The sequence below is a fragment of the Parus major genome, chromosome 9, assembly GCF_001522545.3.
Source record: "Parus major isolate Abel chromosome 9, Parus_major1.1, whole genome shotgun sequence".
Lineage (NCBI taxonomy): Eukaryota > Metazoa > Chordata > Aves > Passeriformes > Paridae > Parus > Parus major.
In genome coordinates, this window is record NC_031778.1 from 18,520,991 (window position 1) to 18,538,439 (window position 17,449).

The 17,449-nt window shown below is 43.4% G+C and overlaps 1 protein-coding gene across 6 annotated transcripts in view; it reads left to right on the forward strand.

Moving 5' to 3' along the window:
- ZMAT3 (zinc finger matrin-type 3) overlaps positions 1-17,449 on the forward strand; it is a 28,605-nt gene that overhangs the window by 2,076 nt on the left and 9,080 nt on the right. For 3 of the 6 annotated variants that reach the window (XM_015638131.3, XM_015638130.3, XM_015638132.3), the window contains exons 2-6: positions 3,333-3,658; positions 5,147-5,266; positions 6,998-7,164; positions 7,276-7,376; positions 8,380-13,623. In XM_015638131.3, the coding sequence (XP_015493617.1) occupies positions 3,389-3,658; positions 5,147-5,266; positions 6,998-7,164; positions 7,276-7,376; positions 8,380-8,591 (870 nt within the window). In that variant the 5' untranslated portion in view covers positions 3,333-3,388 and the 3' untranslated portion in view covers positions 8,592-13,623. Of the gene's footprint in view, positions 1-12; positions 2,800-3,332; positions 3,659-5,146; positions 5,267-6,997; positions 7,165-7,275; positions 7,377-8,379; positions 13,624-17,449 lie in introns of those variants that run through there. The other 3 variants (XM_033516721.1, XM_033516720.1, XM_033516719.1) reach the window with 2 other exon arrangements.

The following is a 17,449-nucleotide window of genomic DNA, read 5'->3' on the forward strand; positions in this document are numbered from 1 at the left end:
GTGCACCTTACGGTAGAGCTGTGCATGATGTGTTTTTGTTTGGTGCTGCCTTCAATCCCTGCAGCGTTATAAAACAACCTGCCTTTCGGGGTGAAGGGTGTAGGCCCAGTCCGTGGCCAAAGGAAACTTTCTGGCACAATTACATTAAGGCATGTCCATGTATTGATAGACAAGTGAACTGGAGAGGGAACGCTTCCAGTCTTGAAGGAAGAGCAGTGAAACTCACAGCTTGTTCACCATGTCTACAGCTTTCATCTCTGTTATTAGTTGTCTCAGCTGTTCTGTTGGGGATGCATAGATTTCTCACTGTGGTTTATTCTTTTCAGCAAGGAAAAACACGCCATGCCTTCCCCATCCTTAGATTTGAGGCCAGACCAGCTCCTTTCCTGGCACTGTGCTGTTGTCGGCTGGGAAGGATGGTCCCCTTTACATGGGCATTACCAGGCTGTGGCACTCAGGGCATGGAGGCTGGATCTCCTCCTTCAGAGCTGCCCTTGGGATGCGCCAAATGAAAGGAGGGAGAGGGGCTCTGCACCTGTCCCCCTTGCATCCTTGCAAGGACAACTGGCATGGGATGGAAGTGTATCCAGGCATGGCTGAGCTCTGAGATGTGCTGTCTTTAGGCAGAATGGCTCCTCAGCTCACCCTGGAGAGCTGCAGGTCCTCACCTGCCTCGGGCGCTGCTGGTTGGGGTCCCTGGTGATGGAGGTGCCTTGTTCCTTTGTGTGTTGTGGGGTAAAGATTCTACAGCTTCTCATGTGAAGGGAAAGGAGGAGTTAAAAATGTCCTTTTTCCTTCTCTGGGGCAGGGTAGCCGTAACAACCAGCAGTGGAGGGTTAAAGGGACCTCTAAATAAGCTGAATTTGAGTGATTTTTTTTTTTCTTATAAATAATATCAGTAAGAGAGAAATTAACATAACTTAAGAAATTTCAGTGATTAAAGATCTCTGTAAGAGGAAAAGCAGAATTACCTACATTGCATAATCCAAATCAAGAAGTCTTACTATTGAAATTGCTCATGCAGCCTTAATTTTATCTCCAGACAACTGCTTACTTTAAGTAACACTAAGTGACCTTACAGTTAAAGATTTTCTAAGAATATTACATTATACCTTTTCCCCTGTAGATACAGATCCTGTAAGCACTGTCCTCTTGTATATGACAAATCCCATTTGTGACAGTTGCAAGAAAATGTGATGCAATGAATGCTCATGCAAAATTAAACAGATTAATCTTAATTGCCATTTACTGTACATCTCTTTATGTTGCTCTATGATGTATTTGGCTATAATTTACTCTCATTTTAAGGTAAGAGGCCCATTATACTCGTGTAAATAAAACTCTGAAATCAGCTGGCATGCTTACCTGCTTGCATAGTTGATTTAAACTGCCTTGATAGGCCTGTATTATGATGTATTTAACCAACATGAATATGAACTTGTTCCATCTGTAGTCCCACAGAAATTAATTAGACTGTCTACGGAGTACTAGTTGAGGAAAATAATGATAAAAAAGTTGTCTTCTGTTCTGTTTAACCAGGGTCATGTGTGCTGAAAATAGGAGAGGGATTAGGTAACGCTACAGAATTTACACTGCTGGTGGATGATTTGCAGCACCATTCCTGTGTGTCCTCTTCCTTCTTTGTGGCGGATTCCAGCTTTGAAATTTTGCAGAGCCCTGATGGTGGAGGAATAATATAAACATGAAAACTCATGGTGGCTCTGTTACTGCCTTAAAACATTGTCCCCAAGCCGCTTCATACTGCCCTTTTTTTATTATTATTAATAATTTCTAATTTTTTCCTTACTTGTAGTTATTAGGAATAAGTGAGCTGTCTCCAGCCTTGTATTAGAGTAAGTTTGGGTTTGAGAGAAACATTTCAGAAGTGTTTTTGTCACTTGAATGCTTTAGTCCCATTCATTCATTTAAATTATGTTTCCTTTTTCCTAATAGAACATAGATCTCTCTGGGAAGAGAGATCCAAAGATAATACAGTACCTAAAATTGCAGGCATCAACTGGGATTTTCCATAGCTTGAGTGTAGAAGGTATTTATCTTCAGCTAATTTTAGCAGATTGAAAATCCAGGAAGTTATCCCAGATAAATGCTATCTGCTTCTTCAGGTTCCTAAATGCCTTTGAGGTTCCCATTTTCAAAAGTAAAAGGGAACAAAAATCTTTGGTGGCATTTAATTTACTTTTCCCTAATTTTCCACAAGTGTTGTTTTAAAATGCAGATATGTCTTATTATTTGTTTAAACAAATGAACAAAGCCAAGAGCATAAATATGGTTGGAACCAACGCAGCCCTAGCTGCAAAGGCTAAGATAATGCTTCCCTTGATCCCACTGTGGCACTGAACAGGATTTGTTATGATAAGAAGCTAATAAGACATTAACAAAAGGAGCTGTGCCTTAATTCATAATGTGACTGCTCCGTATTATTCTAGGGATGTTCATCTGGGCCATAGATGTGATTTATAAACTTTAATTAAATAAATCTCTCAGAACCTCTTGTTGGAAATGTAGAGCTAGTTCTAATAACTTGAATTAACTGAGAAATAATTGAATAAAGGTTAATATGAGATAAGTTCTCCATTTTGCAGAAGAAGATGTAGCTTTAAATGTTGCATTGGTTGTAGTTAGTAATGGAAATGTGAAGAATAGCTCAAGGTCATTCAAGAAGACCATGGGAGAGAGCAGAGCCCTTGGGAGCTGACTGTACAACAAGGTGTGCTCCAGCTCATTCCCACTCTTTCTCTTTTGTTGACTTACTGAAGAAAAGCTTTTCCTCAGGAAAGTGTGAGTATTTGAGGGATAGATGTGTTTATGTATTTTGCATCTACCTATATACAATAAATCTGCTTTGAAGTATTTGAATTCTTTGTAAATGTTCAGTGCAGAAGTCCACTGTAATATTTTTTTAGGTCTTGGAGAGTGAGCTTGTCCTTGGGCTTCCAAAGGAGGGTGTGGGTAGTGGTTGTATCCCCCCACTGACACAGCTCCTGCTGTGCATGTTGTGTATCCCCACTTCTCGTGGGCGTGGAACAGTGGGGAGAGTGTGCCTGTTGTCAGGTGCTGAGTGTGTCAGGAATCTTCACCTGCCAGGAGGGTGCCAGGGGACCCACTTCTCATACAAGTATCTCGTAATCTGGCCCTGGTTGTCTGGGATGCTGCCGTTCCCGTGGGCGGTAAAGTGTTGCAAACTGACTTTATCCTGCTTGGCATTTTGAAAAGGCATGAAGTAGAGGCAGTGGCATTACAGGAATTGCCCCTGGATCCTTGATATTCCTGTTCTTGTTGCTTATTTCAGCATTTGTGTCTTTCTGGTCTAGATCTGAAGAAGACTCCTCCTCCTTCAGCAGTAGCATGCCCATAGTCTTCCTGGCCAATGATTCTTCTACAGCAAGCAGGACTTCTTCCTCATCCTGAGAAGCCTTCATCCCTTCCTATGTCAGTGGCTACAAGGCCAAGAGCCACCTCACCACTGTCCCCACCAAAGTCTCTCGGACTGGGGCCTTCCTTTCATCACACGCAAGAAGAGGAGCTTGCCAAGGTGGTGGAGCAGGACCCTATGCTGGAGGAACTATGTAAGCCCCTGTGCTGTAAGCTTTGCAATGTCACTCTGAATTCAGCCCAGCAAGCCCAGGCTCATTACCAGGTAAGGAAAGCAGCAGGAGGCTCAGCTTTTGGGGCTGCTGCATCTGCAGCTTGTGGAGACATTCCCGTGCCAGCATGAGCACTGCCAGCAGCGTTGCTGTGGTAGCACAGAGAGAAGTGTGGGCTAATGCAGGAGGACTAACTCAGCTTCTTGAGGGGGTTCTGAGTGCTGCACACCAGCAGCAGCATTCAAGTTGCTCATCTGGAGCTACTTCTGCACCACCTCATGGACTGAAACTGCTCTGTAGACTTATCTTCACTCTACGTGGATTTGATGGTTGTCCAGACATGCTGCAGTGCTTTTATTTAAGGTGCTGTTACTGGAGCTCTTTGCAAGAACTGTCCACAGGGACAGAGAAGTGGTAGCAGGATGGCACGGGTGAAAAAGCAGACTCTTGTGATTTTTCCTTTGTTTTATGCAACCTGTATTTCACATCTACACTTAGTTTAGTAAAATTGACCTTCTGATTCCAGACATGATTTTGTGAGGCTTGGACAGGTGTTTTCTGCTGGATGTAGCTGTGCCATTAGTAAAGGGGTTGCTGCCATGTGTTTATCAGGTTCTCCTTTCTGAGGCTATGCACAGAACTCATTTGTTGGGGCCTTTTTTTCATCAGCTGGGTTGGCTCAGGTCAAATTTATTTTGTTTGAGCTGATCTTGTTGACTTGTCTGAAACAGCATATGCTTCTTGCTGAGAGATAGAATGTCAGCCTTGCATTACCCCATTTTACTACATCCTCTCTGTCTAGTGCTGTGTTTGCGTGAGTATTGGAGAAAGTCACTTTATCCATCAGTGAATGCAAAAGGCTGGCTGTCCATAACCTCAGGAGACCCAGATTTCAGATTTGCTGTTGGCCCTGAAAAAGTGGTATCTGCTAGGAAGGGCTAGGTTGGATTGGTGTTACACTTTTAACATCTTATTTCTGCAGAATTTCTGCCATGAGGGGACAGAAGTGAATTTGTGCATAACTTGCATTTGCCTTACTATCCACAATACATATACATAGTCTCATGTTGTTCTATCAGGTTTTCAGAACACCAAAAACAACTATGGTACATGTTTTTCAAGAGAAAATAAAATATGAAGTGGGTTTTTTTGTTCAATCTCATGTTTTAACTCAAGCTTCCAGTCTCTTGAAATCTCTGTGTGTGTTCAGGCTTACTGAAAAAACTGTGCAAAGCAGTTGATAGTCTTAAAACACAAAATACTGGTTTTAAATGAAATGGAAACAGACTGAGACACTAACTGTAAACTTATTGAGAAAATCAGCTGAAGATGAGGCCCAGTCATTCTAAGTGTTGAGCATTTTGGAGAAAGGAAGGAATGCCTGCATCTGTTAAATTCAGAGCTGTTATTTTCTGAGTGACAGCTCCTTTACCTGAGCTGCCACCTCCATGGGCACTTTCTCATTTCAGTCTCTGCATCTTTTGTCTTTCAGAGTAAGATACTATTATTAGGACAGTGATTAATCTGGGTTATCTTTGCAGGGTAAAAACCACAGTAAGAAACTCCGGAATTACTATGCTGCCAACAGCTGTCCGGCACCTGCCAGGATGAGTAATTCTGTTGAGCCTGCCCCACCTCAGGTTGTCTCCCTTCCAACTCAGGTAAGGCATGGGAAGGGGACTGAGATCATGTTTGCTTGTCACCTAACCCCCAGTAAGGAGAACCAGATCTCAGGCTTTGAGGATTACCACAGGAGCTGGGAAAGAATTTTCCTTGTGATGGCACAGGATGGTGGAAATGGCCTGTTGTGAGCTGTTTGCTTTCCTTTGAAGATGCAGATATTGATCTGCCCTTGCAGCATAATGTTGGACTTCAAATGTTCTATTTCTGCCTGGCAAATACTTTGATTCCTAGGTAAGTCCGATGTGCTGCTGATTATAGCTGTTTAAGGGCAGGTATAAAACAGCATTGCTGAAATTGGATTTGGATGTGAGGGTGTGGCATCCGCTCTGCACAATCATCCCTCTGTTGTGTGAGGGAAGCCTACATGGAAAAAGTGCTTTGGTGCTCCTACACCCATTGCCCGGGGCTGTTAGCTAATTCCTCTTTTGTTGCTCCTTTTGAAGTGTTCATTCCTGTGTGCAGAGCGAATGGATTGTTCCCTCAGTGATCCAGATTAATTCTGTTTTGGGCACATTAGAGGCAGAAGAGATGCTTTCTCCTTCTAGGCTTCATCCCTTGGGTTTGTCATGAGATGTGACAGCTAACCTGGCTTTTGCCTGTGACTGTGCAGGGAAGCACAGCTGGGCCACGGGGATTGAAGCTGTGCCTGTCAGTCCCCAAAATGTAAGCCTGTGCTGTCTGTAGGGAAGCAGAGAGCATTTGCAGAGTGGCAGATTGTTCCTGGCCTGAGGGAGACTTGGCCCCGTGTAAATTGGCTTTGCAGCTCAGGGATGTGAACTGGGATGGGGTGGGGTCCGGCCTGGGGCACGGGGATGTGGCTGCTGTACCTGCCAGGGTATCTGATGGTGTGGTTTTTAGTGGAGGAAACAGCCCATGGCAATAAAATATATCACTCTGGGGTCATGTGAGGGTTCACATTGTAAGCTAGAAGTCAGAACTGTATATTTCTAAGTTTGAGAAGTATCAAAGGAGATGTGAAAGAGTGTTGGCTTGTCAAGTGCTGCAGTGACATGGCTGCATGAATCACTGCTGCTGCACTGTTTACAAAACACTTCTCCCTGGATGTTACGTGGTATGGTTCCTGCCTGGATCACTGCATGTGGTCTGACTCCACAGACAAGGTGTCCTTCATATAGCAGGAGCTACTCATGTGAGACTGGGTCCTTCTTTGAAGTCTGGATCCAGGTATCCTCCTTCCTGAAGGTTAAGGATCAGAGGTTTGGCAGCTTTGCTACTGTTTATTTTTTTTTTTTTTTTTCTTGCTGTGGTCAGGGAGTCTTTGTGTCAAGACAGGATCCTATGGAGAGATTAGATGGACAGTAAATAGGAGAGAGAAGCACCTCTACCTTTCAGTGGGTCTTCCTCAGTGTGAAAGTCACTGTTTGTCAGCTCCCAGCAGTTACGAGGAGTTAAATCATTGCTGTGATGTAAACAAGCTTCTGTGGCTATTGCAGAGCTGTTTGTTCAGATTGCTTTTCTTTCCATCTCAGGCCAGGAATTTGCAGGCTCTCCTGTAGGCTGAGGCAGGAACAATGAATTTCTTGTAAGAACACTTTGGGGAGAACTTGAGAGTGTCCTAATCCATGGGCTTTAATTCCAGCTCTCCTGCTGTCTGATGAAGACAGCAGCAGTCTCAGTCCCTGTGATTGAAAAATTTCAGTGATTTAACCTTACTGTGTTTCACATGCTGTCTCTCCCTTTGCTGCTAGATGGGATCCGGTAAACCAGGTGGCCGAGTGATTTTGGCTACAGAGAATGATTACTGCAAGCTTTGTGATGCCTCATTTAGTTCTCCGGCTGTGGCACAGGCTCACTACCAAGGCAAAAATCACGCCAAGCGGCTGCGTCTTGCAGAGGCACAGAATAACTCATTCTCGTAGGTATTGTTCAACCTCATGCTCAGGCTGAAAGCGTGTGGCAGTGTGTCTGGCAGTCCTTTTGTCAGAAAACTCTGAATTGCAGCTGTTCATATTTGTTTAATCTGCAGGGATGCCTCTGAACTAGGCAAACGAAGGGCAAGGAAGGAGGGGAATGAATATAAAATGATGCAGAACAGAAGAAATACATATACGGTTCAGAACAATACAGGTAACATGGAGCTTGTATCTATTCTGTAGTTGGAATAGCAATTAATAATAAACAGACTTGTTTTTCTTCTGTTTCTGAGGTCTGCTTTAGCAGAGTCAGGTTGTGAAAGGAGCTGGTCTAAGCTCTGCTGATCCTTCATGTCTGCATGTTTGTTTTTTTTCTCAGCTGCTAAAGTTGCTTTGTTTTGTCAGTCTGCTTGTTAGTTCTTTTTCTCAGTTTGTAACTTAATTTACCATCTGCCTGTCTCTAAGGCTGCTCTAAGTGGTGACAATTTTCCTGCTTTATTTTCTTGGCAGGTGGCCAGGTGCTTTGACTCCTGCTGTGGCACATCAACCTGTACTTGCACTCCCATGACCAGAATGAGAGAGCATGTTAGCCTCCCTCTAAGACCATCTGTTCCTAGCATAGAGTCCTTCCTCAGGTGTTAGATACTAACTTTGCCTCTTTACTATGATTTAAAGAGTGTATTACAGTCTCCAGCCAGGCATCTATTTCTCTTTTTCATTTGAAGTTGTTTTACAAGCACACATTAGCTGAAACCCTGATTCCTGGTGAAGCTTGGTTTAATCATGTCATTCTAATCGCTGTTACGTGGAAAAGATAAATCTTTTAAAGTTCTATTAAATATTATTTTGTGAGTTTTAAACTGAGGCAGCTTATTCTAATCAAAAGACTGTTTGAGTTCTGGAATTAGATGGTTAAGAAAAAAAAAAGTGAATTTATTAATTACTTAAATGATTAGACTCCTGATTTTCAATAAGACTGGGGCATTAAGCCCACTCTACTACTTTATAAAGTTCCAAGTGCTGCCCTGTGTGTTGCACCTCTGTAAATCTGGAAATCAGCAAAGCAGTTGTGGGGAAAATAAGGCTTGACCCTAATCAGTTAAAGAAGCAAATCTTTGTCTGCTTTTCAATCATTCATTTGACTTAGGCGTTGCCACTGAGCTGCCTCAAGCTTTGATGTCTTACAGGTAAACCAGGCTTTTCTGTTGACTCCTCAGGTCCCTACTTCAACCCCCGCTCGCGCCAGAGGATCCCCCGTGACCTGGCCATGTGCGTGACGCCCAGCGGCCAGTTCTACTGCTCCATGTGCAACGCGGGCGCCAGCGAGGAGATGGAGTTCAGGCAGCACCTGGAGAGCAAACAGCACAAGAGCAAAGTGTCTGAGCAGCGCTACAGGAACGAGATGGAGAACCTGGGCTACGTCCAGTGACGCGCCACCCTCGGTAGTAATTTGCAACTAGAGCAGCTTGTCTCTCGCCTGCTGTTTGCCACATGCCCTGCTTTGTGCTCCATTGGGTAGGAGTATGCTCTCGAGCTGTACATGTAACACCTGCAAACTTACTGGTATGGTTAGATTTTTTTTCTGTCATAGTTGGCAGGATGACGCTGTGCAGGACATGAAGTGTTTTTGGTGTTTGTTTGCTAATTATCTAAGGCTCTTCATTGTGTTGAGTGGCGGGGAGGAACTGTGTCTTCTCCCCAGCCTTCTGCATGAATATGCAAAGCCCAAGAAGTGCTGGGAACTTCTGTGGTTCTACCACATGGGTGGACCATGTGCAAAGCCCACTCCCCTCTTGGCATACCACAGAGCAGTGCTCCAGAATGCCTCCCTACAGCAGACTGAATCTCTGGGCAGCTTGTAAAAGGGGCAGGAGTAGGGCCTGTGAATGTGTGAATTAGGTGGTGTACTTGTCCACACTTTGCTGCTTCTGGCCCCCATTACAGTCCAGAGTAGATTTTTTCCACATCCTTGTAGAAAGGCTGTGCATACCTCTTCTCCTTGGAGGGTCTTGCCTCCTACTGCTTCCTCTGCAGTGCAGATTCCATTCTGAACATCTGATGTGGATTTCAGCTGATTAGCCCCATTCAGAAATAATCTTCTACTCTTGATATTGTTGCCTGGACACCTTAATATAACATGAGTGTAGCTCATCTCCCTGAAGAGAGACTCTGGGGATCTCAGTGGTTTAATGAAGTGAACTGGAAAGCAAACCTGCTCAGGTAAGATGTGCTGTGCTCTGATTCTGCCTTAGACTGAGTCAGGTTGAGAATAGATGGAAGGAACTGTCAGCTGTAATTTCTTTGCATGTTGATGTAGAAGAGAGCAAGAGTTGTTCTCTGGCTTGCAGTCCTTGCTCTGGAAGAACAGGGCTGCCTGGACTCTGGGTAGCAGATATGGATGTGTCCCACTTCCATGCCATTCCCTGGGCAAAGCCTAATGGGTGTTTATAGAGCAATGATGAAACTTCTAGCTTTGAACTAGTGTTACCAATATTGGTTGACTTCTTCCCCCTCTTTCTTTTTCCATCTCAGGATGGGTTTTAATTCCATTCCTTGATGTGAACTTGATTGTTCTAGGGACCATCAAAAATCCAAAGTTATGTAGGATTTAAATGTCAGGGTGATGATTGTTTAAGTAACAGCTTTTTGGTCTCATGGAAGTATTCAAGAAAATTGTTCCGCAACTTTTTAATTGTAGACAAACTCAAAAGGTGTGTGTGTTTGTTTTGATATTCCTTAGCAGAAGTAGGAAGGGGGTAAAGAGCAGAAGTAGGGCTGTCAATTATTATTCTGCTTGTTTGGGTAGATGTGAGGAGCTGTGATTGGAGTCCAGTTCACAGTGTCATTAAAACATGGTCTCCAGTGGCAAGTGCAGCACGTAGGTGGCTTTTGTTGGACCTGATCCCCCACTGTGCTGCTGCACTGACTTCAGTGGCAGGTGCAGAGAGAGGGTCTGGGAAGCACTGTGGCTCACCTCTCATCCTTCTTCAGGCACCTGGAATTAGATGCAGCTCCGTTAGTTTCAGTAGGATTTTACCAGGGATAAATTGTACCTAGTGCGTAGTGTTGATGGTAGCTCCCCCGCCTCCTTTTATTGCCATTCTGATCCTGCCTCTTGCATTCCAGAAGGACTTTCTGCTTGCCTTAAAAAATGAAGAATGAGTAACAAAAAAATCCAGATAGTCTTTATTCATCTTCCTAGTCCACCTTCAAAAGGTTTGTTGCACTTCACTGCTCCTCAGAAATTGAATATTGTTTTCTTCGGCTCCCTGAGTGTGCATCAGGGAGCCATATAACCTGAATGCAGCCTTCCAAAATCCAGGCAAGGTGAGTGCTTGCAAAGTAGTTGAAAGCAACCCCCTAGATCATTCCACACTGATCCTTGCCCTTCAGATAGAGGCAGAGAATCCCTCATGAATGGGATTCCTTCCCCTCCTTTGTGCAAAACTCAGTTAAATGGGGTTTATGCCCTGGAGCAGGTAGAACCATGTTGTAGAGCACTCACTGAATAGTTCTGACAGCTTTGTAAGTCTGTTTCTTCTGTGCTTTCCTGCCCCTGCCTCACTCTGCGTAGCCTTGAAGAACATTTGCCTTTCCAAAATCTCTCATCAGCTTTTCCCCCTCATTGTTTGTATTGACAGAAGGGCTCTGGTTTTCTCTTTGTGTCCTGTCCTTTGGTTTGCCAGTCTGACACCGCTGTCCAGAGTGACAGAGGCAGTTAGATGAGCCTTACCACAATGTGCTTCAGCACAGTGATCCCTGCATAATGGTTAAACATCCCTCTGGCTGTAAATTAAAGCGTGGCATTTCCCACTGTCTGCAATTAGCAGCAGAAAAACAACCCTTTGTGAAATACGAGCTGGAGGAGCTGTAGGTGCTGGTGCTGTCTGGCTTATTGCTAGGGATGAGGAGGCATTTTTGCTTGTTTTCACATGTCCAAAAAATCAGCTGCTCACCACTTACCTTTGGTTACTGCCTCTACTCCAGCCATCTGCTCCTCATCTGGCATTTCCAGTGACTGCTGCAGGTGTCCAAACCCGGTTTGCTCCAGCTGTGCAGATGTGCCACAGCACAGCCATGTGCTGGTGCTTTTGGGAGGGACATGCAGGGGGTTGTTCTTGCAGGCCCTCTCTGCTTGGGGCCCAGTCTGGTTTGGAGTGGTGGCTTTAGTCTGCCCTAAATCTGCTTTGTTCTGTTCAAGGGAGTGCAAGTGGATGTGGTCATCCCAGTGATTTCAGAGTGGTGGCTTGTAGAGCAGGCTGTAGAGCAGTGGGACTCAAGTGGCAGGGTAGGACACATTTCCTCCATGGATTGCTGGGAGAAGCAGTTGAGACTCATTTTGCCCCAGTGCTCTGTTGTGGCCCTTCCTGCAAGTGGCCAAAGCTTTCCTTTCCCTCCCTTGGCATTGCTTAATGGCTCGTGATCTTCCCACTCCCCTTTCAGCATAGGAAGTTGCTGGCTGCAAAGAGAAAACACCCAACCTCCCCATTATCCCTAGGGTTCAGGACAATCCAAACTCATTATTGTCAGCATTAGATCCTGATTTTATTCCTTTTTGTGAAAGGCATTGTCCAAATCATTGTTCAAAAAATACTGAAAACAGTTCTGAGCAAACCCTTTTGACACTGGTGGTCTGGGGAGAACACTGTACAGCTGAAGTGCCATTTTCCAGACCCAGTTAACCTTTTTCTCATGTTAAACCAAGTACCAAACCCAAGAAACAGGACTTCTGTGAAGCTGTCACATTGGCCAGTAGGTTAATGACCTTTGCTGCTAGAAACAAAATGTAAATCAATATGTTCATATTTATTTTACTGTGCTGACCACTAATTGATTTGTTAATATTTAAGGCATTATGCTGTAGGTTGTTTTTAAGTGGAAAAATTCTACATAGCACTTTGCTTTTGGATCAGAACAATTATTTATTGTATTTGTGAAAATGTTTTTCCTCCCACATAGCTATTGTTTTCTTTCCCTTGATGCAAAAAACTCAACCAAACCCAAACAGCAAAACCCACCCCAAACCTCCCCAATCAAATCCAATCCATGGATCTTTTTTTCTTTCCATGCTAAACAAAATGGGGATTTCCTTGCAACTTGTTATTAAATGTTCATTTCCAATTTATTTTTCCTCAAATGATTCTTTGCTAAATTGGGATGTTATCTTTAGAGAGACAAAGTTCATGCTTCATTTAAACATTCATTTATTTTAAGGCAAGGAAGTAAACCATGTGGAATCCATGAATTTGTGAGGAGTATGAAAGTGATACTATTTTGTTTGTATTAAGCATTAGCTGTTGTTTTGCATTCTGCACTAATGAGTAAATCTGTTATAATCTTGCTTAACATTGGTCTATTTTTGAGTTTTTGCTTTCTTCATGTACATTGAAAGGAACCCTGAAAACTTCTGTGGAGTTGCTTAAGATGGTCATCAGTGTAACAAAATGCAGATTTTTTTCTGTAAAGCTGCTTATTTCCTTTCCTAGATGTCCATTATAGGGCATTAGAAGGGAAAGCTGTTGCCATGAGCATGGATTCATATTTTAGCTTACTAATGCATGGTGTCCTTTTGCTACATTGCTTAAGTGATTCTCTCACTAGAACCAATGGGAATCTTGCCCAGGTCAGGAGTAAATGAAATACCCAAGGCAAAGATATTATGTTGGCTGGGGCCAGGCAAGGTACATTGCTAAGTTTGTCTTTTACTCCTCCATTTGGATTACAGCACCCTTATGGTTTTGCTTTTTGAGGACCACGTATCTGGTTCTGTAAGGATTTGGTCTTGCTCCAGCTAAAGTAGTTTGAAGTACCTTGACTTCAGTTGAGTCAGGAGCAAGCCTTCAAAACCTTCAGGAATTTCTTACTGCTGATGTTTTATATGTGTTTTTTTGTTCTGTGATTTATTTTTTTTTTTTAATTTTACAACCACATACACAAAGATGCTCTGGATGAGATAGAGGTCTGTTGCTGATTATGGAAAAACAAATGCCATGGTTGCCAAAAGACCTGGTTTCTTTGAAGTTAGTGGCTGAGCTTCTTAATTTTGAGCTGCATAAAGTTGGAAGGGAAAATAAAATCCACTTTGAAATAAATGTGGTCAAACAGTAGTTCTGGGAATCTCTCCTTTAAAAATGTATCACAGCTAAAAAGTGTCAGCTTACCTGAAATATCTGCAGTAAAGACAGAATTGAATTTTTGAAAATAAAATCACTTTTTCAGTTTGTATTTCAGTTTTTTCAAGGAAAAACTACTTGATTTAATTTCCTTCTGCATCTGTCCAGTAACATCATTTGCAAGTGCTTTGAACGTGTTTCATCTAGAGCCTTCTTGTCAGGTTGTTTTGTACATTTTTCCTTATTTCCTTTATATTGTACTGACCCCCATGAGGGAATACTTGATGAAAATGATTTTTTTTTTTCTTCTTCATTATATAATAAACCATCTTGCTCTTACCCATTGTACAGCCCTGATGTTTGGTTATTGTATTGCTCATGGCTGGACTGGGCATCGTGACTGAGTTAGCCCAGCACTGAGTGCAGCTACATGAACATGCTTTCACACACTGATAAAGGAGTATAATTCAGGGTAGAATTTGTTACTCTGGAGGAGGTTCAGTGAACTTCCAGCTGTGACTGAAAGCCAACTGGGAGCTGTCTTGGCTTCAGGAGGGTTTGGGAGTGTACAGCATCTGGCAGGATGGGAGCCAGCAGGGAACCAACAAAAGGCTGTGTTCCTGTCAGTGCTTTCCCCTTGTGTGGACATCACAAGCTCTACAACAGCCCCAGGCCAAACCATGGACTGACTTTCAACTCTGACTGTGAAAAGGTGGGGACAAGCTGGGCCTGATACTTACATTTGCACGTTTTTTTATCAGAATGCTGTTTCCCCCTTTCATTACCTGAGGGCTCCAGAAGAGCATGTGCTTGTGCAGCATAAATGACTTTCCAAACAGAAAGGATATTCTGAGTGGAGCCTAGGAAGCAGAGAAAATCTGGGGTTTTTGAGTTCAAGTCAGGTAAGAGCAAAGCACAGCCCTGCTGTGGTTCTGCAGCTGTGCTGTTGGTGCCATGAGCTGCTGACCTCAAGGGGAGAGTCCTGGGGGCACACCAAAGACATTTGAGGGTGTGACTGGGCATGGAGCTGGGTGGAAAAGCAGCTGTGAACAGGGATGTGTCCCTGCACTTCCCTGTCCTCTCTTTTTCTGGTATTGGGCCCTTACAGAGAACTGACACTGCTGGAATTGTCCTGATTTACCATTTGGGATGAGAGCTGCCTCCGTGCTTAGGTGACATCTTCTGTGCTAACAGTGAAATGCTGGAGGCTTTATGTGTTGTCACAGTATATAGAGTCATAAAAACTTGTAAGTGCAGTTTAATTTTAAATCTCTCCCCAGCCCTTCACTGTTTATGTTCATCCAGGCTGTTTGGTCATCCTGGAAACCAAACCCCTAAAAAAACCCACTATCAGATTTCTCTGATAAAACTCTGCCTTTTTTAATACTAACATGTGGCAATTGTATTTTATGTCAATTCTATTGCAATTTGGTACAGCCAAAAACCATAGTGACACACAAACCCTGGGCAACCTAACTGAGAGTAACAGGCATTTGCTGAATTACTCAGCAAATCAATTACTATTAAAAAAAATGAAAATCAGAGACTTAATGTATAATTTGAAAGCATAAATAGCCCTTCATCTACTTCTACAATTATTCTGATGTCTAAGGATTTCACATCGTTGTCCTGTAACATTTTACAATTGAGGAAGTAAAATTTGGAGGAAAAGAAGTTTTGTCCAAAAAGTCTATGGCTAAAAAGGAAGATTGAGCTCAATGCTTTTAAATACCAAGCTGGTGTCCCTGCCTCATCTCCATCCAGCCTCCCTGTTGCTGCGATGATGAAAATGGCTGGATTTTAAAACAAATTTGATTAATAATAGTCAGATTTTCATTGTTCATGTAGTGGCTTTATAGAGCATTAGGACTTTAGCATGTGGTTTAAAAATAATGAATTCTGGCAGAGAGATCTTCCAATATTGCTTCTGCCATTAAACCTTAGTGGAGAAGTGGAAAATAAATGGCTTTTCAGAGGATTGTAAAGGATGCAGGTTTACAAAGCACAGGTCTGGAGGCTCTTCTGTATTCATTTAGGTCCCCTTCACATTAATTCCCTTTATTCCTGCTTCTAGTTCTCCTGAAGCATTTGGAGTGAGGGCTGCTTCTCTCTTTTGAAATAGTAATAAGCTGCTATAACAGATAATATCAAGGATTTATTAGCCTGTCCTTCAGAGAATGGTGTGCTCTCAACTGGCCTTATTCCACTGGGCTTCCTTCACCTCTACCTGTGTGAAACAGGAGCAGAGCTGTGTAAGTTACTTGAGGGTAAAGAGAAATAGGAAGATTATCCACAGTGTATTATCTGAGACTATAGATTGTGGCAGATATTTTCAGTGCATATAAAGATGTTTAAAAAGTATTAATCTGAGGCTTGTTTTGCAGTGCCAAGGTACAGTGACAGTGTAAGTGAAAGAACAAGGTTCAGGGTTCTAAGAAGAAATGAACACAGTTGCATGACAGATAAAATAGTTTGTGTTTGGTGTGTCTGTGGAATTTTGTGCAGGAATTCAGTATTCACCTGAAGAAGGAGACTGTGTACTTTACTAAATGCAACATGACCAATTTTGTCAAAAGCAGAGAAGTTGAAACACAGGTATGAAAAAAAGGGAAAGTCAAATGGCCAAATCCCTGTGCACCAGAAGAGATGGTGACGTACAGCTTAACATCTGATATTTTGAGGAGTCTGCAAAGAATACTTCAGAATTAAGAGACATGTAGAAACAACATCATGATGCCAAGAATCTCTTATTGCAGCTGACTGGAGTTTGGGTGCTGAGATGTCATTTATGCCAATAGCTCCTTTACTCTGTGTAGGTGGGAATTGTTTCAGCAAAGGGGGAGGCTCCTGTGCAAGGCAGGCCTGTGGTCTCAGTGGCCTCCAGGGGAAAATTCTGCCATGTGTGTGCTTGCTTGTCCCTTTAAGGACTCTTCCTCTTTGTTCCTGTCCGCTAGTTATTAAAGATCATTTTCCAGTATCTCCTAATTGTAGCTTCCTCTAACACCTCACAGCATCTTAGTTAGGAAATGGCCAAACCACCCAAGACATGAGATCTCCTGTTTGTAAAAGCTGGTTATACTTGGAGCATGTTTGGATTAGCAGGTCTGAGCTCTGACAGAGAGGAGCAAAGCCATTCATCTGCAGGATATTGCATTTATTTGTGTCAGGTGTGGTTATGGGCTGCCATGCATTCTGCTGCACTGTAGCTGGCATCAAGGTACCCAGGCACGAGGGCTGGATGCTTCTCATGCCTCCTATTGTGCCTTCTCTCAGTGACTGTGTCTTTGAGGGGCTGTTTTTGACCGCTGTGTCTTTGGTTTGCCTTGTCACAGTCACAGAAGTGCAGTTAACAGGGCAGCTCCTCCATTTAACATTTACTTGTATAAAGCACAGGTTTTTATTATGCAAACCCCAATTTCTAGTGGTTAAAGGAAAGGGGAAACAGAAGAAGAATATAAATAAGAGAGATTTTCAAGGTTGTGGTGACCCTAGGCACACAAAAGTGAGGATATAGGAATGGGAGGCAGCTGTGGTTAGTTCCAATCTGTCTTTTGCCAATCTCACAGTCCCAAGACACTCTGAGGGTTCAGCTGCCGTACTTGCAATTATACCCTTGAAATAAAGTCTGATAAAAGACAAGCTGCACTGCTGACCATTTGAATTACCCTTTCCTCAATCTGCAGTTGCAGAGAAGAGGCAGGATGCAGGAGGCTTGGGATTGTTCTGCAGAGCCAAGCAGGCTGCTCCTTCCCCTGCACTCTCTTCCCACAAAGGCAGCAGGCTGGGTACAGCCCGTGTCCATGGGGTGGGCTGTTGTCAGCCTGGTGTCAGCACAGAAGACATGACAACCATTATTAAAAGGTAAGATTTAGCCACATACCTGGAGCTTTGAAGCATCGAGGCTGCAGGCAGGCAGGACACAGGGAGAGGCACTGGGAGATCAGGGTGGCTGCATGGAGCAGCATCTCTCCTCCTAACAGGGCTCTGACAGACAGTTCCATCAGCCTGGCCTCCTGTCCTGCATTGCCCAGTGTCTGACACGGGACAGATTTCTGCAAACACCTTGTTCAGATAGATTAGCATTGATCTTCACACAGCTGCTCACAGCTGCTGAGATGTGCAAAGGTGGGGCAGGGCACTGCTATAGGTATGGACATACTGGGGATATATTAGG